This window comes from Triplophysa dalaica, chromosome 7, assembly GCF_015846415.1.
Source record: "Triplophysa dalaica isolate WHDGS20190420 chromosome 7, ASM1584641v1, whole genome shotgun sequence".
NCBI lineage: Eukaryota > Metazoa > Chordata > Actinopteri > Cypriniformes > Nemacheilidae > Triplophysa > Triplophysa dalaica.
The window spans coordinates 19,790,304-19,811,785 of NC_079548.1; the positions used below are offsets into that span (position 1 = coordinate 19,790,304).

Here is a 21,482-nt window from a genome sequence, read left to right on the forward strand (position 1 = left end):
TAAACTAACAATCCCATTAGAGATTAATGTCCAGTGAAGACATGATGTAATGCTGGGTTCACACCAAACGCCGACAATCAAACCCTAATAGAAATCTCACAAATAACAGAAAAATCTCTAAAAACGTGGATGGATATTCACAGAGTAATTACTTACCACTTGCCTTCCATACAACAAACACAGTTACAGTTATAATCAACAAAGCAAGCGAGTGCCATGTTGAAGGACACAAAACACGCACAAATGACTGATAGCACGAGACTTACTAAAAACAGAAAATACTGAATGAACATCAAGTACGTTTACAAGAGCAATCTGACATGACCTCATACACGACACGAGGTCATGCAAACCCCTTTAACTGTGTTTTTAATCAAGTGAAGATCATAAATGGGAAAAGCAATGGATTTAGCTCATTATACTGATGGATGTCTCTCGCCTAGTCGTATTTGAATAAATCTTGTAAGAGGAAATCTATCAAGACACAGTGGCTAATGTAAAAAGCGCCAGACTAAGGAATAAACAAACACTGTCCATTAGGCCCATCCCCTGCTGTGAGAAATGACCCTCTCTGACATGGACTGAAAGTGCAACATCAGTACAGGGTCTGCTGTCTTTTGTCTGCTTATTGTTTTAAGGCCTGATCTCTCGACCCTGCCACTCTTTGTCACTCTTGTAAGCAAGACTCAGCCCTCCACAAACCCCTTCACCTTCAGCAAACAACCCCCAAGTCTGCACTGCTTAGAGCAATGAAACGATTCCCACGTGTCCGGAAAAATAGGATCAATTCTGGTGAAAGCAAATCAGTTTTGACGTGCCCTGAACTGACCTGGTGAACAGCCCCGAGACATGCATGCTTCAAAAAAGTATAGATGTATAAAACCTTGTATTAAACAAAGCCTCTTATCCATTGCGACAAACTCAAACCAGCAAAGTAAGTTTCCATCCAAGAGGGCATATAGACATACTAATGAAATGTGCCACATAATAAATGATACTCAATAGAATCGTTTCTTTTGTAAATGGTGGTTAACGTGAGAAAAGGCATTGACAAAGTTTCTGTTTATACAGCTCGTACTGTGCATCATACCATTTTGATCGGCTTCTTGAGGAGATCTGCCTCCGTGACCGGGACATTCTGGTCTTTGGGTGTCAAGCCCTTTTTGCTCAGGAACTGAAGGAGGGCTGAGATGTCTTTGGGGGGACCCTCGGCCCCCGGGCTTCCGCCCATCAGAAGGCCGTAGGTGCGACAGTAGAGTTCAGGAGACACCAGCAGACGTGTGACGGGAGGCTTCAGGTGTTCCTGCTCATACTGGTCACAGTAGAACGGATCTCGCAGCTCCACGGGAACATTCTCTAAAAGAGAGACAACAAGATGTGTTCAGAATGGAAAACGAACACGCATGTTTTTATATACAGTACAAACCTTTTCCTGAATATATGTTGAAAAATAATGAATGTCTGTGAAAGCGTAAATTTGGAAAACAAACTGTTGATAATGTATGATGTTATATTAGTAATATTAATATTTATAATATCAAATAGCATAACACTGTGTCTACACCAGGTGCAGCGAAGTGACAAAAGACAATAAAACGCATTAGAACCCATTATAACATTACTTTGTGTCCACACTGAATGCGGTCGCGTCCGGTGTAGACTAAGTGTAAGAGAGATTTGTATACAGTTTTGATTACTGATTGCTCGTAATATGCTCATTTAAGATTACAGTTTTTCTTGTAACATTTAAATTCTGTAATACATTAGGCTGCACAGTTAAACACAGTGTATTGTGGGATACAGTACCGTAACTATATTCAGTAGCATGTCTGTTTAGTGTTTACATTCTGTTTGTTTGTAAGTAGCAGGTTTCATTCAAAACCTGTATATCACTGCTGTCCTTCTAAATTCTTGTATCTCCATATTTTGTTATTTTTAAACTATATTATGAGTCACCCTTTATGTCTGCCACTGGGTTTTGCAAATATCTAACCAATAAAAAGTATTAAAAAGTGCTTGTCAACTTTCACAATACAGTATTTGACCATTTAAAACTACAGTGTTTTTTTTCCATTTCCTGAAAAACAGCCAATTCGGACATCGGAGGTTTCAAAAGTACAGCGACGGTGTGACTCTTTCGTCAGTGCAACGCAAAAGAAGATAGTTTGAGAAATGTGTCAGTCTTGTGTAATTACAATGAAAGGCGATGGGGGCCAATGTTTTTTGTTAACCAACATTCTTCAAAGTATCTTCTTTTGTGTTCTGCGTAAGAAAAGACAAACAGGTTTGAAATGACATGAGCGTGACTAAAAGATGAAAATCTTTTAATCCTTGGAAGAACTATCCCTTTAACTACGACCTGTGAAGATGTCATTGCTGTTATGAGGAAGTAAAATCCACTACAGAAGAAAATGCACTGAGACTAACAATCGGGTAACCTGGCTTTTCTGTGCCCTACGGCCCAAATCTCTCGGCTGAATGAGCAAAGCATGGGTTCATCAAAGCGTACACACACACCGTACACAAGTGTGTGTTTGTCACCAGCAAGCAAAGAGTCACAGGAGCTGAAGTGTGTGATGGTGAATCCGCTCGTTCTCCAATGTCTCCTAATTGTCTCCCTTCCGCTCACTGGCTCTCTGATAATCGGCTCTCGGGGCAACAGTCACATCACTTTCCCCAGAGTCCACCACAGCTGAGCACACACTGGCACCCAGATCCCAGTCTCAAAAAACCACGCACACCTGACGGCTTCAAAAGAGAAGACAATCAAAGCCAGCTGTGTGAGATCTGCGTTTGATGTGCTGGACAATATAAAGCACCATTGTGTAAAGATCTAACCTGTCTCTCTCTATTTTCCCCAACACAAACAGTTGAAAATGTAACCTGAACCACGTCGACTGAAGAACAGAAACCATACAGATGACACATAAAACTATTTATAATGAACTATTCTTTTATGCATTCACGCTTTGTCTGTGTAGACATTCAGGTCCAAATTCTCATCTTGACAAAGGAAGACAGCTCCTGGGCTGGTGCAAGACAGTTTCTGTAAACAGGCACCAAACACACACAAAACCTTGTGAAACGCAGCCTTGAAACGTACACTCCACACGCCCACTGCAAACTGGTTTTGCCGCATTCACCACTAATCGTGACTCCACAATAAGACTGTTACTTCCCTAACACATCCACGTTCAGCGAGCAGCCTGAAGTAGTGGGACCTGTTCTAGGACACATCAGAGGAAAAAGTTTCAGTAAAGTACCCGTTTACATAATCTCAACTGTATCTGATCTCGCTCGGTTCCAATCTGTGTGTACGATCAAAAACATTATCAGTCATCCACTTTACTGTCAAAACTCAGTTACATCCTCTGATAACAGATACATCTTGGAGACGTCTATTCAATGTCTGCATTTACATCTGCAATACATCTTTTTTATTGTTTGCACATCTGCAATACGTCTACGAGACGTCCCCTGTCACGTGTCATATAGACATCAAGATCACATTTCCTCTGGTTAAACTTCTTCAGCTGCACGCTGCTCACAGTTCAAATACAGTACGTTAATGTCTTTCTGTCGTGATCATGCACTTACTGCTATTAGCAAAACATTGTTTATGTAGGTTCAGTTTGTTGATATTAATGAATGTGTAAATTACAGGAAGAAACCAATGGTTACTTAGTTTTTTTTTTATAGTGAATGTTTTCAAATAAAAGCAGTTGTCCACCTTTTGCCTTGTGTTTCAGTCTTAGGGAATTTTATATTAATATTTAGAAACTGTATAGTGGCCAATATATCAGTTTTCGGATTCCAATGTTAAACAATTATCGGTCAAAATTTACATATTGGTGCATCCCTACCTATGACGTCAGGAATACTGTTTCCATGTCCAAACCTACACTTGTCTTAGGTATGTTCTGATCCGATATTTGTATCGGGTATCGTTGCCGATACTGAATAAAATTCTAGATCGGGTATCGGTGACAATAGGCCGATCTGACAACAAATTTAAGGCGATGTTAAAGTTTACAGAGATGCTGGCTCTTAAATGCCTTTGCTACGCAGCTGTGCTGTGCACAGTGTGTGACATTATGTGCTAGCAATGTTCTCTCTAAGCAGGTGAACAAGCTAACATATCAAGCAGCGAACAGCATGGAGCGAGCAACAACATCCTCAATTTAGAGGTGTTTTACAACAGCTATGCCAACAAGTTCCAACGCTGTTTGTAATATATGCCAAGTAAATGTTCTGAGGTCTTCTGTGAGTTTAAAATGTGCAGCTCCTGATAGTCGACACTGAAAACAACAGTCGATTACACAAAAAAAAGACTTTTATTTTAATGTCTCGTTTAAAAACATTTAAAAAAAATGTTTGAAAAAAAGCATTATGAAGTTTTGTGTTCGTTGCTTTCTATTTGCTTTTTTTGTTTAGACGCATTGCTCCGCTTTATAAAAAAAGGATATAGTGTCTATAATCTTATGTTGTTTGTTAATTTATCTACCCTAATCAAAACTTGTTCTTAAAGTGCGACATTAAAAAAGAGCTATGTTTTTTTGATTCAACATAATTTAAAAAAACAAATAATGAAACATTTGTTTTTTAAGCGTTTTATTAATTGTTGTTAAATATTTTTTAAGTTGCATATTTCAGTGTAATAAATTGTAAATAACTTTTACAAAAAACGTATTGAATTAAATTTGATTACAAAAAATACCAAATAGTTGGTGTTGCGCATCAGCAAAGGCAGAAATATTACTGATTGTAGGGTAAGGAAAGCTGAACACATATACCAGTTTTAGCGACATTAGATATTGGATTTGACAGTTTGATTTATACATTATTTAGTCTTTAAACTGTTGGCACTACACAAGGTTTTTGGATCGCCTGCCTGGGCCATTATTAGTTTTAGACTAAAGTCCACTACAAGGTTACAAAACTTAGTCGCTACTCCCTAATTTATTTGGACACGTTTACCAAGCTAGTGAAGCTGTTGTTTTATTTAACTGCTTTTGTTTCGGATGTTTAATTCCTACTTTCTATCTTAATTTTGAATGTCAAGTTTAAGCTAGTGAACTTGTTTTTTTTTGCAATTGTTTAATAAATAATTCACTAAATTTGTGAATAATTTGTTTGTTATTTTGTTTTACAGGGTTAGGAAATTATTGTATAAATTGAGCCTGATGCCTTGCACAGTTGCATACAGTTTGTTAAGACATTCAGCAATTTTACCTTAGTATCGGATCGGTACTCGGTATCGGCCAAAACTGAATCTCAGGTCTTTATATCGGAAGCAAAAAGTTGGATCGGAGCCTTTCTGACTTGGTTCAAGCAGTTTATAAGCAATATTTATTATAATCACCAATCACACGGCTCGTTGGAATGCTTGATTCTGATTGGCCAGACACGACATTTGCAGGCTTGTCATTGATAACAACCGCAATTACCCTGATGCAGCAAATCATTTTTATGATTTAAATATAAATGTTTCTTTTAATAACATTTATGACATCATATTTACAAATGATTAAACCGAATTGCCTGAAATTTGAACGTCGAACGACTCTTCCTGGTAGATGGTCGGCATTCGGTTAAAATGAGCTACTAAATTATTTCAAAATCACACTTCATCTCCAGATTATTTATATTATATACAAGATCCTGATCACACTGTCTGGTCTTATTTCTGCCATAACACCCTGTAGATTATCCCTTTCATATTACATCTAAACTTTCATACACTCACGTTATAGTCTCCAGGCTTAAAGAGTCTCCAACGTCAAAATTTTAAAAATGCTTTAAAAATTGCTACGATTTTGATAAGGTGATGAAGTTTTTATTCAGTTTTACAGCACGCCATGAGTTTATATTAGCTTTTTTTGTCATTGGCATCTGATAGCCCATTTGGATCCGGAAGAGATGGGTCACATACCATCAGATTTTGTCACAAAGGAAGCTACAAAATTTTGTTAAAACATTATGAAGAGTAATAAACGTTGGAAAATTCTACATTTGACTAGAAAAGTGTACTTTAAGAAAGTAAATTGTGTTCATCTTTTTATTAAAAAAGTAATAGAGAGAGGGGCCTGATGTATTGCCCACCAAATGGTTCACACATAAAGTTTAAATTCGGAATGCAAAGCAGGATGCAAAAGTCACAGCGATGTGAGATGAGGGTGACTGATAGAGGCTTCATTTCCCTGTAACACTGGCAGTCAATGAATGACCGGTCTGTTTTGCACCTTCAGAGAAAAGATGGAAGACAGTAAAACCTGAAAATAGAGAGAGCTACACTAAACTAGGACAGAATTAATGGGCCAAGTCCTGGATACACACACCACTTTTAGGGACTTTGAAACAGTAACACTGCAAGCCTCTCACATTTGAGTTAAACTACAACCAACAAGACATTTTGGAAAATTGTGAGCAGTTAATAATCTAAATGTGCTTAAATGGATCGGAGTTCAAAGAAGGAATACCATTTATTCCTAACCATTCTGTACAAGCAACGACCAAAATCTATCGAAAACATGCAATCGTGGCCAAAAGTATTGGTAGTCATCTGGGGAGTTATAAATGCATTTGATCACTCTGCATAATATTCTATAAATAATGTGAATGAACACCACAACAGTTTAAGCACATATTTTGTAAGATACAGCATCTGTCACTGCCAGTTTGGGCCATGAATGTTGTGGAGTATGTGTGCTTTTGGTTTCTGTTAGTTACACTGTAAAATTTATGTTTTATGGCATTTTACACCAATATTTGCAGTACTTCTGTCTCTTTTTTTACACATTTAAAAAAATACATGAAAATTATATAAAACTGTAAAATTCAGCAATTTTTTTACAGTGACTCTGAAAAAGCATTCAAACACGGTTAAAATATTATGTAAGGGATAACATACAGGCAGCCGGTTGTTATCGTAGAAATAAGCCCCGACGGTGTGATCAGGACTGAAGGAGTTTATTTCGCAATAACAGCTGGCTGTTTGTACAATATCCTGCTTATTACACGGCTACTTGTCACAGGAGAAAAAAAAGGACCTAAAATGTGAATTTGAAATATTTGATTAGCTCATTTTTTTTACCGAATGCAGACCTTCCGCGAGGAAAAGCCATTTAGTTTCGGTTTTAAAGTAAGAAACGACGTTCAAACGTCACAAACAGGCAAATTGGTTTGATAATTTGTAAATAAAATATCATATATGTTCTTAAAAGACATTTTATAATATATTTTTGTGTAAAATTAAACTGCCCCTCTCAAAATGATTTACAGCATCCGGGCTTCAGGGCGTTATTAGTTTTGAGTGGTTGTTATATGAAAATAACAACCCTTGGAATGCCGCGACTGGCAAATCAGAATCAAGCATTCAAATGAGCCATGTAATAACTGCATATAATGCATAATAGATGAAAACAACACATGAGGAGAAATAAATGCTCAATAAGAAGTGCCTGTTAGTTGACACCAGTGATCGGTGTCCTGTAAAGACACTTATGACAGCAAACACAAACTCCAAGTGTAAACATTACCCATAGTATCCATATCTCCCTCCCTCTATCTAACACACACACACACACACATCAATGTCAATTATTGGAGAGGTGAAAGGTTAAGAGATTGAGGAGATTTGGCTTAGTGGCAGTGTTAGAAAAAGGAAATCAATGGGAAAACCTGGACAATTGCTCTGAGGGTTACTCAAGAAAACGGTTCGACTCGAGTCAGCCGAGCACGACACCAAAACTCAAACAGACATTTTGCATAGACATCTTTAAAAGACATCAGCAAATAGGATGTAGCGTCTCCACGCCCTGTGACAGACGGCTCAGCTGATCTTTACACATACAGCCAGAAGAGGATTAAACCCTTAATGATCCATGTCATATGACCCACTGCTTTAGATTTCATAAACAGAAAAGCTCCTTTCCACTACAGAGAAGTGGCGGCCAGTCTCGGGTTTGAAGACGGTTGTCATGGGAACGTGAAGCATTAAAAGTCTCATTTGGTTTTAATTAAAGGCCAGCAGCTAAAACCACGCACAAGCCTTTTCATGACCGTCACTCTGTGTATGTGATCAACTGGCCTTTTTATGGTTCACAATAATTCATGTAAAATGTAAAAAAAAACACAATAGCATAACTATTTTAGTATTTTCTTACTAAAATACCTTAAATAGAAATATATGCACTGATGTAATGCATTAAGGACAGACAATACAACCAATACACATCAACTGAGTGCATCATTTGTTTCCATGTTAGAGTGATAGTTCACCCAAAAATAAAAATTCTGTCATCATTTTCACACCTGTATGACTTTCTTTCTTCCGCAGAACATAAAAGAAGATACTTTGAAGAAAGTTCAAAATAACCAAACAACACTGGCACCCACTCACTTCTATTGTATGGACACAAAACCAATGCAAGTGTAGGGTGGCCAGTTAACAACGTTCTTCAAAATATCTTCTTTTGTGTTCTGGGAAGATCGATAGTCATACAGGTTTGACATGACAAGGGTGAGTAAACCTTGAAAGATTTTTTATTTTTGGGTGAACTGTCACTTTAAAATGTCGACATCTGAGTAATGCGTCTTCAAAAGATTGCTTTAAATACTTTTGATTTATGTATTTCTTAGAATATATTACAAATCTACAATGATCTTTAATGCAGGATCTACTGTACATACTTTACATGTCACAGGAGATGCTTGCATAACGGTACATAGAAGCTATCATATTTAGACAAACAATCAACAAAATAACATACTTTGAATGAGCTACTTACTAATATCTTAATTTACACAAAAAGCACAACTTGAATAAAGATCGTAACCAGACTGCCTTTTTTCTATAATCTATTTACCAGATGACCCATTTCTGAACAGAGCTTATTTCTCCCAAATCCTCTATAACTAAGCAAGTATTTTGAAGTCTGTGCTTGTGTTTGCAACAGCAGCACCTGTATGCAGACATGCACGTATACATACACTGTTCTTCATCCCTATACAGCTGAACACGCAGACAAAACGTACACTCGAGGGGCTCTTTGGCGTCCAATGTTCAATGCAAAAGCCCATTCAGGAGGTTTAAGGGCATATTGAGAGGGAAAAGTAATTATGCCAACGTGATAAACATAAGCAAAGGCTTTAGCCAATCACTGAGGCCTCACCTGTTGAGTCATGGCAGTGACACGAGGATGATTTAAGCGTGACTAATGCAGACCACAAAGACAGTCACGTCATATCAGCACTGGCTGTCCTTAAACATCCATAGACAAGGAGCACTTTATCAGTGAAGTTATGATTATCAATAACAGTGCAGAAGGAGATAAGAGGAAGAATTCTGCATTCTGTGGATGGAGTTTGAGTTCTGAGCCTTAAAGATACGACCCAAGTCATTTTTGTTTTATTGCTGACGTGAGTAAAATGTTCTGGCAGCGTTGATGTCCTACACACAGTTTCAGGGTCAAGTACAACACTTGCTTATAGTCTACAACATATGTTTAGGCTGTAAATGAATTCTCTTTTAACCAGGCCGGAGCTCAAAGGATTGAACTTTACAGAGCAGAGTTCACTCTGAATGAAGCACGACCACAACACGTTACAACACGTTACCACACTGATAGTATCTGAAGAAAATATAAACGCTTATAAAATATGGGTGCAGTGCTTGCCAGTGCGAAACCTGCTGCAATGATGCTGGGATGACTGGGTAGTATCTTGTGTGTTGCTATGTGGTTGCCAAGGTATTGTGGGCAGTTAATCTAAGCCCATTATTTTAATAATGTAAGACACATTTATGTTTTGGGTAGTTTCCCCACAGTAAACATCCTTTATTATAGTCTAAAGATACGCTTCAGGTTGCCGCAAACTAAATCTGAGAAATGTTTGGGTCGGTTTCTTCGTGAATCTAAGAAGAAATCAAACAAGTATCACTCCTCCTTCCTTTTGAACAATCTGACTTAAAATGTTCTCCCAACAAAGAAAATAACAGATCTAGGAAGACTTTTGTAGTTGATTGGAAAAACGATTTTGGATAAACAAGCCGTAAAAAACTAAACCGCAAATAACATTAAAATTCACATGAGATACCATGTTTTTCTTGTAAATTTAGAATCATTTTCTGTAATCTGATGTTTTTACGTATTTCAAAAATACATGAAAAATCTGTCAAATATAATAGTACAATTTTTCAGTGAGCGCTTTAGTGCATGCTTAACAGCAATGTTCAGCATTGTTCAATTACGTGGTTATAAAAATAAAGATAACCGTTTTAGTGTTTGTTGACTTGAAACATTTATGTCTTGATTGATGTTGTTATCATTGTTAGTTAGCATAACCAAAGCATTCGTTTTCAGTTTTGAGGTCTCTTAAGTCAAGAATGTTTAATCAAATGATGCAACAGCAACTATTATGTAATAGAAACCTTTTTTCAGTTGGGCGAAAACTATTGACTCGCAAAAAAAAATAGCATCGCATGAATGATTCGATTGACTAGGTGTTTTAATCCCACTACTTCAGCACCGTTGAATTGCCCAAAGAACATTTCCCACGCCTTATGCATGACAGGGGGAGCAGTCAAGAATATGAATATAAAGGAGGTCTGAGGTTTCACTGGGTTCGTCGGTGTAGGCATCCTCTGTGTTTGGGGAAAATATGATTATAGAAATACATTGAATATTTATAATGAACAAAGTGGCAAAAAATGTGTCAAACAATCACTAAAATCTTCGCCTTAAGTTTTCTCAATTTTTTTAAGTGCACAAACAGTGCAGCACATCTTCTACACCAAAGTAGCACCCACGGTTAGAGGTTACATAAAATCCTTAACCTCAATTATAAGCAATAGCAGCAACGATTCATGGCAGAGCTAATTATTTAATCACTTGCGTTAAGGCTGTTCTTGCACTCAATGCTCTTTTAACTAGGACAGAGCTCCAAGGAGAGTGCTTTATTGAGCCATCCGAATATGAATATGTGGCTCACCAGCCAAAAAGCCCTAACAGAGAAGATCACTGTGCTCATAACTCAGGTAGCAATTAGCAGCGCAGCAAGTCTCAAAGTCACGGGTTCACCGCAGGGGCACAGCACACAACCAGGGATCGGATGAGAACACGAACGTCACTCAGACCACCAGACAGACGATGTCATCAAACAGGAAAACAAGTGCAGCCCTGCATCATAGAGCTCTGAAGTCACACAATGCTGAAATACAGCCGTCACCGCTCTCCAGCCAGGACTCTTTAATGTCCACTGACTTCTATTCGGCTGGGCTCGGTGTGACTTTGACCGAAGGGTGCGGTCGAGCGGGGCTGCTCTTGATGCAGGGAGTGAATACAAACACACAAATGCCTCTTATTGGAGTTTCGACTTAATTATACGTCAACTGGGGGAATTAAACAAAGATCGGTTTCTCACACCCAGGGCTGATCCTAACAGTTCGACTATTAATCCGAAAAATTCAAGAATGAGACAATTCTCAACGGGCCAGTTCAAATAAGGTGTTTCTTTATTTAGGGATGGGCAGGGAAACTGGGAACAGACTGTTTTGTCACACAGTGAAACTACATTAATGATAATGTTTACGAATCTTATCAGAAGCACAACAGCATGGCAGCGCAGTGTGGCGTAATGTCATGTTTTATTTGCTATATAATTCTTAACCTAACCCCAAGCATCATTAAATTCGTTTTTAATGAATGATAATATAAAATCGTAAAATAGAGAATTGCAACCGTTGCTTATTCAAAACGCTTGTATTACTGGAGACCGCTACATCCCTCCCTCACAACGTGCCAACACAAAACATAATAAGAACTTTTAATTATCAAGCGGTTTCGGTGTAATGAGTAATGAGAAGTGTAGTTTATGAGGTCTATTTGTGCTCTCGCTCAACAAATGCTTGAACAAAAAGACTCTCCAAAAACTACAGCAAGTAAAGGAATTCAGACTTACAATCTGAATTAACAGTGCCTCATTAGATGAACACAATGGGGCTTTTAAAAACAATCAAAGCACACACAAACACAAACTCACTGACCGGTCTACTGCACAAGACCGAAAAAAAACCTTCTAGGTTCATGGACAAGTGACCTGTTGTCATCTTCAGTGCACCTCTACACACAACAAAGTTGATCCTCGATGTCTTACAGTCGCTCAATACTAATGCGTAAGATTTGCTTCTCACTATTGTTGGTAAGAAGCAGTGATATTGAAGGAGGGACAGTCTTGAGACATTTCACTGGATCAAATGAATGAGTGCAGAATGAGTCATTATTATATTCATTCAGTGTTACACAAAGCGAAACTGCACATTTTAAACCTGTATATATATAGCAAGCTTTATAATAGCACAAATATTTCATTTAGTCTCTGAATTCATTCTAGTTCCTTAAAATAAACAGCAACAATTGTTGAAAATGGGTTTAGATTAGCAAGTCGCAGTGCTCGGCACCACTTATACACCTTCACATGTCATGACTCACTTAAAACTTTAACATTATTGTTTTATTTAGTTTTAAATAGTGAAAATTATGACATTGATTCGTCTTAAATTGACAGTATATTAATTTACAAAAAAAGTTTTAATATGATTATAACCTTCATCTTCTTGTATATGTTCTTGTAGGTGTATTAACAAAAAGATGCGAGTGGGACAGTGTGCACGCGTCACTGACACGCGCGCTCTCATCATTAGGCCCTATATCACATATACATACATATGTTTATATTCAGTTCTTTCACATAATAGCATAATTCCCTGACAAAAGTGTAACTAGAGTATTGTTTATGAATGTGCGATTAAGCCCTGAAACTACTGCATCATGGGACATTTTTATTGTAAACAAAACCCTTTATATAATAACGTAACATACTTTCTTATTTGTTTTACGGTTGTCTTTGTCAAAAGTGTCTTGTTGTTAACACGTCTGCCTTAAATTGAGAAAAAATGCTTTCGCAATACAACCACACACGAATATTTTCTTATATATTCATATGTCGGGTGAGTGACCAGCGTTTGCCCTCATGTGGTCTTTGTGTGGTGAAAAACGCTGAGTTTACACACTCTTCACCTTCACACATGCAGACACTGAACAATGAACACATTCTGTACACAAACACACAGAGAACAGCACATGATCTGAGAAGGAAATAAGATGTATCGGACTCCACAGGCTGCGTCCCAAACCCGCATACACTGCCCACCCGGACCGCATCTGGGGGCTATTTTTGCGCATTTTGGGGACGCCACAGGCTACGATAACCTCAAATATACAGCTGACCCAGAACGACACAGAAATGCTGTCTAGGTAGTCGTCTCAGCACGTTGTGAGACACCCCGCTATATACCTGCATTGCCGTAAGATTTCGCCAGCAGCCACCCGACACTGGCGCAGATCCTGGCTCGGGTCACATCATACTGATCCAGCGGCTTTATGTCCGGAACCACAAAAGTCTTCCTCATGGCATTCGAGTCCACCATAGCGGGTCCAAAACAGACGGGCCGGGAAAAAGAGAGGAAGGCGTTGCGGTGAGGAATGAAACGCAATCAAACAGTCATCCTTCCCTTTCAAGCGACCGCAGCATTGGGACTGTGAAAGGCCAATATATCGGCTAGCGTCCCGGCGAAGTCATTCACAAACGATTCCCTTCTTTTCGTATATCCAGTGCGATTGTGCGACGTACAGGTATCTTCTTAAACTCAACCGTAGCGACAGATTCAGCGATATTCCCCGGGTTGTTTCACTATTTTTGACCCCGTTTCAGAGTCCACATCGCTGATACGCTCCGCAAGCTACTGATTTCCAGGTACTCCATACTCCTGTCAATCACCCTGCAGCGCGTCCAATCAGCTCGCGGCGTTCGAGGCACGGGGGCGGGGCCACGCATGTGAACGCGAGCAGCAGGTAGGGAGGTGCTCTTGAAACAGGTGCGGGACAGGTAAAACTTGCCCAGGAGGTGCGACTTGGAAAAATTAGTCATAATGTGCCGACATAATGAAATTAATTTCCATTGCATCACAAGGCTAAACTGAGATTTTATTATGAAAAAATATGTTTTTATGTGTTGTATGTACCTATAAAACGGGATCATTTTACCTCAACAGCATGTTATTATGTCTGTTTTAAACAGAAAGACACATTTTCTTGAACACTGAATACATAAAAGTATGACATATTCTTGTTACTGTACTCTATTACTGTATGACAACTGTATTAAATCCTGTTAATTATCAAAGAAATATATTTAACGAAGGATTTCCCTCAAAATTATGTCAGTGTAAAGCTGCAGACATGCTAACACAAACCAGTATTCACAGAAAGCCCAGTCACATGGTGTGTTTAATGGACCACCGCTGTAACTTTTTAAGAAGATTAACTTACAGAACTATTTTCATCTAATTATAGAGGAGCAGTGGGTTTGTTTTTCTTCATTCTTTGGTTTTCTAGTTTGCTTACTAGTGCATAAGCCAACACACAAAATCTACAGTAAACATTTTCGTTTTTCCTATATTTAAGCCCGATACGGTTCAGTACTAAAAAACCCATTTTAGGCTACACACAGAATAAACTTTTAGGTAGGAAACATGTTTACATACAAGGAAATGTTTGCTGCGTTTATTAAGCAAATATGTTTTGTTTTAACTGTTAGAATCTTGAAACCACATCTTCAGATGTGTGCACAAACAAATGTCTGAAAGGGTGACATTACAATTCTCTCTTTTTCAGCTCCACCCAATTATCCTTGCGATAATGGGCAGTGCCGTCAGATTTTACAGTGTCACAATCTGGTAACAAAAATGTTAAGGTCATTGCTCTTTTAATGTCGAAGATATTAAAGTTTTAATATTTTATTGACTGAATGCCTTTTCAGAAAAATGAAAGCATGCGAATGGTGATTAGAGTGCCTCCCAGTGGTCTGAGTTGGTATTGCATGGCAATGTTTTCAAACACCAAACATGTATATTTAATTCAAATAATTGATGTGCTGGTTGTCATTGTCCGTTCGTTGTTTTGTTTCAGTCCTCCTTTAGTCCTCCGAAGACAGCGGTAGGGACAGACTTCTGCTCTAGCTGGACCTCTGCAAAAACACAAACTCAAGATGATCAGGCCCCTGTCCTAAATCAGACAAATCAATATAACATCATCATCAGTACCAAAGTTTCCAAAAACTAACCATCGGGTTCTCCATCCTCCGCATCCTCATCATCATCATCAATGTCAATCTCATCTGGATTGGCTTGTTTGGCCAGTTCGGCCAGCTCGCTGCGAGAGGTGTCACTCCTGTGCAAACCAAACAAAGGTCAAAAAGATGTTCAAGTAAACACTACAATAGAAACGTCATTTTCTTAAAACCACATAAAGAGGGCGGAATCCTTCAAATGATCCTTTAAGTCTGGCTATATCACCACGCAAGCATGGTTTTATTTAGTGGCCCGCCTTAAAATAGGGTGCACCACAGACCTGACGAAAAGGATCTTGTCTTTAGGTTTGGGTTTGTCCTGCTCGGCCTCTTTCGCCAGCAGCTGAGCCTTCTGCTCCAACAACTTCATGTCATCCAAACCGCTCTGCCCTGGATCGAAATCTGACACTACAACACAGGTGGAATTAAAGGGTTTAGAAGACTAGTCTTCACGAAGACACGTGTATCCTTCAAGAAAGTAACCTTAGTAAAATACCTGTTCCAGTAGTGGCCTTTATGATCTGAGCGGACATGAAGTTGACCTGTGTGTTATAAGTGGCCTGCACACTGCGTTTAATACGCAACATCTCACGGATTGTGTCCTCGTTCCCGTGGCGAATCTCAAACTCTTTCCAGTTTTGCCAGAAACGAGCAGTCATCTGTTTGTTGAGAGAAAGGAGTTTATCAACAAATTCTAAGGCATTATTAAAGCTGTATTCTTTGGATAGAATGTGAAGGGTTACCCTTGGATCACAGATCTGAGAGCAGTAGGAATAGATGGCTCTTGCTCGGTCAATCTCTCCAAGTTTGCTTTCCATATCAGCAAAGCGCAGACACATGTCTCTGGCGTGCTCATCTGGCAGGACCTGCGGCAGAACAAAAGAAACGGCTTGTCACACGTTATACAACTATTGTAACCGTCTTATCATATACAACTGTGAGGAAGAACGGTTTACCTCAATGGCTTTCTGATAGATGGCTCTTGTGTGTGTGACCCCATAAATCTCTGCTGCCCGCTTGATGTAGATGTTGAACATTTGATGGCGCTCATCTGATTCTACAGCAGAGGTGGCTCTCTCATACACAGCCATGGCATGACGTGCAAGACCGTATTCCTCCTCCAGCTTAGCATACAGCAGGTAGATCGCTATTAAAGACCAGAAATAATCTATAAACATAATTTGAGCCCAAAGCCGCATTATGGAAAAATGTTTTCCTGTAAATCTTACTGGAGTTGTTGGAATAGCCTATGTTTTTAAAGGGATAGTTCACCCAAACATTAGAGTTCTGTCATCATTTGTAAATCTGTATACATTTCTTTGTTTGGTTGAACACTGAAAAGGATATTTGGAAGAATGTTGGTAACCAAACAGATCTCATCCCCAATTTACTACCATAGTAGGGAAAATAAACACTACGCAAGTCAATGGGAGACGAGATCTGTTTGGTTACTAACATAGTTATAAAATACTAAAATATTCCTTTGTGTTTATCACAATAAAAGAAATCTAAACAGAATTGGAACAATTCAAGAGTAAGTAAATTGGGTGAACTGTCCCATTAATATACCAAAGATATATAAAAGTATTGTAGATTTTACACTGAGTCACTGAAAAATCTATTTGATTTATTTTGAGATCATATGGATCATTTAATGTGTGCTTTACTTTTGGCGTATTTAACAGGGCACCCATCCAGAGCTTGCTCAAACAGATCTCGTGCTCTCTCCAGCTTCTTGCCTCCATATCGATCGATGAACTTTGTGAGATATGTGTTCCAGATATCATGGACATTAGGCCATCTAAAGAGGGCAATGCCACGCTCATATGCCTACGATCACAAAACAAAAAAAAAAACATGAATCACCGTCAATTTATTTGAAAAACGCTGAATCAATGTGTTTTCTTTAAAGTCCCAGTGAAATAAAAAATGACTATTCCTATTCCTATTGCCCTCATAATATTCAGTTAAAATCTGAAAATGCACTGTCGCCGCCCTCTAGTGACTATGCATCTCATATGACGCAAGCTAGACGGCTTGGGCAGAGCATCCGTTAACTCCTCCCCTTCAACTGTCAGTCTGCTGCCAGTTCGCTTTTCAAAATGCATCGGCTGTTTTCATTCATCAAATCGCAGTAAAATACAAGCCACGCCCATTACTTTTCTCAATTAAAAAATCTTTCACTTTGAGTGCATCAGAAAACACGACTAAATACCGTGATCACAGCCACTTTAAAAATCGAATAAATATGTGCACTTACCTTGAAGCTGTCCTCAAAGTAGTTGTGTTCCTCAAGGAACATGGCATAGTTTATAATTATCTGAGGTGTGGCGATCCTGAGATCAATGATGCGATCATACACTGCCTTTGTAGACTAGAAAAGTAAAAGACCCATTAATTCTGTGCATACATCGCCACATCCACACTCACGTCCTCTCAGCTCTGAATGCAAACAGACAACCAGGTACCAACAACATACCTGGAATGTGCCCAGACTTTCCTCCAAATCTGCAAGCATGGACCAGACTTTAAGGGATTTGTACACTCGATTCTGCACCGGTTCCGATGAATCGAAATACTCTGCTTTCCTTGACGGAATCGCTGTTGCTTTCTGCAAAGAAAGCGTTTGTGTTCAAATCTTGAAGATCTTAATGATATAAGAAATTCTCATCTCTATTTTAGTCAGGAAAGAAACCAACTAAAACAATCATGCTGACGTGTGGCGGTTTGTATCTCACCCTTAGTATGCGTAGAGCCTGATCATAATTTTCATGTCTCAGCTCCATCTCACCATACTCGCACCATATTGCAGCAAGATCATCCACCTGTTTGTAGATCACCTTGGTGGCCTTTTCAAAGATGGTCCGAGCCTTCAAGTAAAGAGGCAAATTAATTATTGAGTCTAGAATAATGCTTTTACAAATGATGTACAATAACCTAGTTTAGGTGAATCCGAAAGACTTCATACATCATCCAGTTGTTCATTATCTTCATAGAATCTGCCGAAGGAAACCCAGAGCATGTGAGGCTTTCCTGTGGCTTTCATTGTGTCTACTGTCTGCACAGCCTCGGTAAACGTGTTGATTATCTACAAAGGCAGAAAAACAACTCTTAACATCAGTAAGGCAGAGGAAGACATCAGCTGATTTGAAAATTCAAGCATCGTTTCAGACCTGTCGTGGTTGACCCTCATAGAGTTTAACTCTCTTGTGCCACTCGTGAACATTGTGAGGATTCTGACGCAGCAACACGCTGTTCAACAATAGCGGGCGTCGAGTTATCAGCTGCTCGAATCGTGCCAACCGTAACTCCAGGTCAATGTCCTCTGCATAGGAGAGATCAGGATTCTGTTAGACCAACATCAAGGCTCATCTGCAATAAGAGATCTTCCCAAATAAACCCTCACCATCTTCATCCTGTCCCAGTTCGGACGTGGTCTCCATTTTGGCGGCGATCATGCTTTCCTCAAACTGTGCATAGCTGTCGAACACCTGGGTGAAATCTCGCACCGTGACTACGGTTAGGATGGCTTCCTCGTATACGTCTCGAGCCTAGACACACGAAATGACACATTTTCGTTTGTCTGAACGTAGGTTGGCATATTGAAAGAAATAACAGGTGTTGTACTTGGGCATGTTTACCTTCTCAAAGTGGCCACTGCGGATGTAGTAATCAGCCAGAGAACACCAGAGCTTGCCAAGCTGGTCAGTAAACCGAGTGAGACCTCCTCGAATAATGGCTCCCACGTTGAACGATGTCACCTTGTCTGGGTTTTGTGAGATGAGGTCGCAGAGCTCGTGCCAGAGCTGCAATTCAAATAGATTTGAATGAGTTTCGATTCTATTTCAAAGAAATGTCTGCATTGTATTTCTTTGTATGTTTAATATTATATATCATATTCATCATTTACACTTTGTGTCTATGTCCTGCTCTGACAATGCATTTCAAAATGCCTATGCAAAAAAAATGCCCAAATAGAATTTTTTGGTTATTTGCTAGCATTAACCAACTATGTTTGGGTTAGAAATGTGCGCTTATCCTTTTTAATCATTTACACATTTTAATCAATAATTCACTCCAAAATACCAGAATATGGGCATATGAATAAACTCGCGTCTAAAGTGTAAAGCCTCCCTACCTGATAATTTGACTTTCCCTCTTTAGAAACAAAGTTTTCATCATTGACGACAGCTGCCAGCCGAAGTGCAGCTTCATCCAGATGTCCGACCGTTCGTAGGTAATCAATGTATTCTTCTGCATTCTCAGGAGATAACTAAACACAGTCACAAATAAACATCAGCATGATAACTTTATAAATAAGACAAAACCTTTCAGTATACTGACGTACAAAGCTTTACCTGTCAATCAAGCAAGAGTGTGGATTTCAGCATAACCTTATATTTACCTTCAGGTAACGTCGGTAAACGCGGATAGCGGTTTCCGGCAGAGGTAAGTTACGGCCAAAGCGAAGATACAGGGGCCAGATCCGACCATGCTGGGTTACGGGCAGCGCTCTTAATGCTCTATCAAACGTCCGTCTGCTCCGTGTAATTTTACATTGAGACACCATGAACCCACAGTAATCGATCCATATCCGTGGCATCTAAAGAGAAAGTAAAGAAGAGTTATAAACAATGGTTTCTTTAATGCAGCACAACTATATAACCAGAAGTTTTAACTTTGCCTTGTGCATGAACACTAGAGCTCTCTCGTGACAGTTGTTGACCTCCTCATTCGCTGGATCTGTGACACACTTGCCTTTCACCTGTTTCCTCCTCTCTCTCAGGTAATTGTACCACAACTTATAACTGGAAAACATTCATTAGACAGTTAAGATCCAGCAGTCTCAAATTGAAGATACACAATAAGACTGTGTGTGTGTATATACCTGCCAGGCAGTTCTTTTAAAGCTCTTTCATAGATCATATTGAGCACAGACTTGGGAGCATTCTGCTTGTGCTCAATGTAACGCATCCAACACTTGACTGAATATGGATTCCTGATGATCTCTTCTTCATAAGCCAAATCATCTTCTTCCTGGAAATCATACATGGATTTACAGTTATGATGTGGAGACAGAAATAAATGCAAGGTGAGGCGCAATGTGACGTATATTACAATCACGTAACGCGATAGCTATCTACTGTTACACATCAAGTTCGCTCCCAAATCTAGTGATAATCAAACAAAAACATAACTACACAGTTTATTGATCACTGGTGTTAAACTAATTCAATCTCAAGTATGTTATGATGTTGTTAGCTATGTATCTCAGTTAGCATCCACAGCTAACTTAGCTAATAACAGAAATGAAAGAAAAAGCGCTTTAAAAAGCTCAAATACATACGAATATCACGTCTGCTTTTCCGCTGAGATTTGGCATTTTGCCGGCCACAGAAATATTCCTTTAATAACGTCAGAAACTTAAAACACTTGGCAAAACAAACACTTTCCAAAACGTGCTGCTAACGAAAAGTAAAAAAGACCCGCCTCTTCTGAGTATGATTGCTTCCTATTGGCTGACGCATCATACGGCGCTGCGCGCACGGAACGGCTTGCGAAAAGTACCGCGAGAGTTGACTGCTCCGTATGCTTTCAAGTCACTCTCGCGGTATGTTAATGTCAAACGCGCATCGGTCTGCGCAGCCTTTCACGAAGTTGAAACCAAACGGCCTCTAGAGAGCGCTTGTTCTGCTTGAATATGGTCTTATACTAGCTTACAGTATTTTAAAATTAATTATTCAGTTAATAACATGTAAATTGTAAATATGTCTTGTAATAAACTTTTGTATTTTGACAAAGTGATCAAATAAGTAAGCATCAAGTCTCCATCCATCCATCCATTTTCTACCGCTTATCCGGGGCCGGGTCGCGGGGGCAGCAGTCTAAGCAGGGATGCCCAGACTTCCCTCTCCCTAGCCACTTCCTCCAGCTCTTCCGGGGGGACACCGAGGCGTTCCCAGGCCAGCCGGGAGACATAGTCCCTCCAGCGTGTCCTAGGTCTTCCCCGGGGTCTTCTCCCGGTGGGACATGCCCGGAACACCTTACCGGGAAGGCGTCCAGGGGGCATCCGGAAAAGATGCCCGAGCCACCTCAGCTGGCCCCTCTCGATGTGGAGGAGTAGCGGATCTACTCTGAGCTCCTCCCGAGTGACCGAGCTTCTCACCCTATCTCTAAGGGATCGCCCGGCCACCCTGCGGAGAAAGCTCATTTCGGCCGCCTGTATCCGGGATCTTGTTCTTTCGGTCATGACCCACAGCTCATGACCATAGGTGAGAGTAGGAACGTAGATTGAC

The 21,482-nt window shown here is 39.5% G+C and overlaps 2 protein-coding genes across 4 annotated transcripts in view; both read right to left on the reverse strand.

Annotated features, from left to right (window-relative positions):
- The window catches only part of camsap3 (calmodulin regulated spectrin-associated protein family, member 3), a 30,466-nt gene extending 16,631 nt beyond the window's left edge, over window positions 1–13,835 (reverse strand). For all 3 annotated transcript variants that reach the window (XM_056752826.1, XM_056752825.1, XM_056752824.1), the window contains exons 1-2: window positions 13,354–13,835; window positions 1,091–1,356 (exon numbers count right to left, since the gene is read on the reverse strand). In XM_056752826.1, coding sequence (XP_056608804.1) covers window positions 1,091–1,356; window positions 13,354–13,486 — 399 coding nt within the window. In that variant the 5' untranslated portion in view covers window positions 13,487–13,835. The remainder of the gene's footprint in view (window positions 1–1,090; window positions 1,357–13,353) is intronic.
- A 771-nt stretch (window positions 13,836–14,606) lies between these two features.
- Window positions 14,607–20,672, reverse strand: xab2 (XPA binding protein 2). Its single transcript, XM_056753731.1, has 19 exons — window positions 20,534–20,672; window positions 20,075–20,223; window positions 19,871–19,994; window positions 19,592–19,789; window positions 19,325–19,459; window positions 18,828–18,992; window positions 18,593–18,737; window positions 18,360–18,511; window positions 18,155–18,274; window positions 17,925–18,056; window positions 17,666–17,797; window positions 17,447–17,560; window positions 16,854–17,016; window positions 16,143–16,333; window positions 15,930–16,052; window positions 15,683–15,845; window positions 15,468–15,594; window positions 15,181–15,287; window positions 14,607–15,084 (listed from the first exon to the last, which is right to left on the reverse strand). The coding sequence occupies exons 1-19, from the start codon at window positions 20,567–20,569 to the stop codon at window positions 15,023–15,025; spliced, it is 2,538 nt and encodes an 845-aa protein (XP_056609709.1). The 5' UTR covers window positions 20,570–20,672; the 3' UTR covers window positions 14,607–15,022.
- Window positions 20,673–21,482: the final 810 nt, after the last annotated feature.

Coding starts and splice junctions, on each gene's coding strand:
- xab2 (XM_056753731.1), bottom strand. CDS start 20,569: ATGCCAAATCTCAGCGGAAAAGCAGACGTGATATTC. Junction 19,995..20,074: donor TTAAAAGAACTGCCTGGCAG/GTATATACACAC, acceptor AATGTTTTCCAG/TTATAAGTTGTGGTACAATT. Junction 18,738..18,827: donor GCAGTGGCCACTTTGAGAAG/GTAAACATGCCC, acceptor TCGTGTGTCTAG/GCTCGAGACGTATACGAGGA.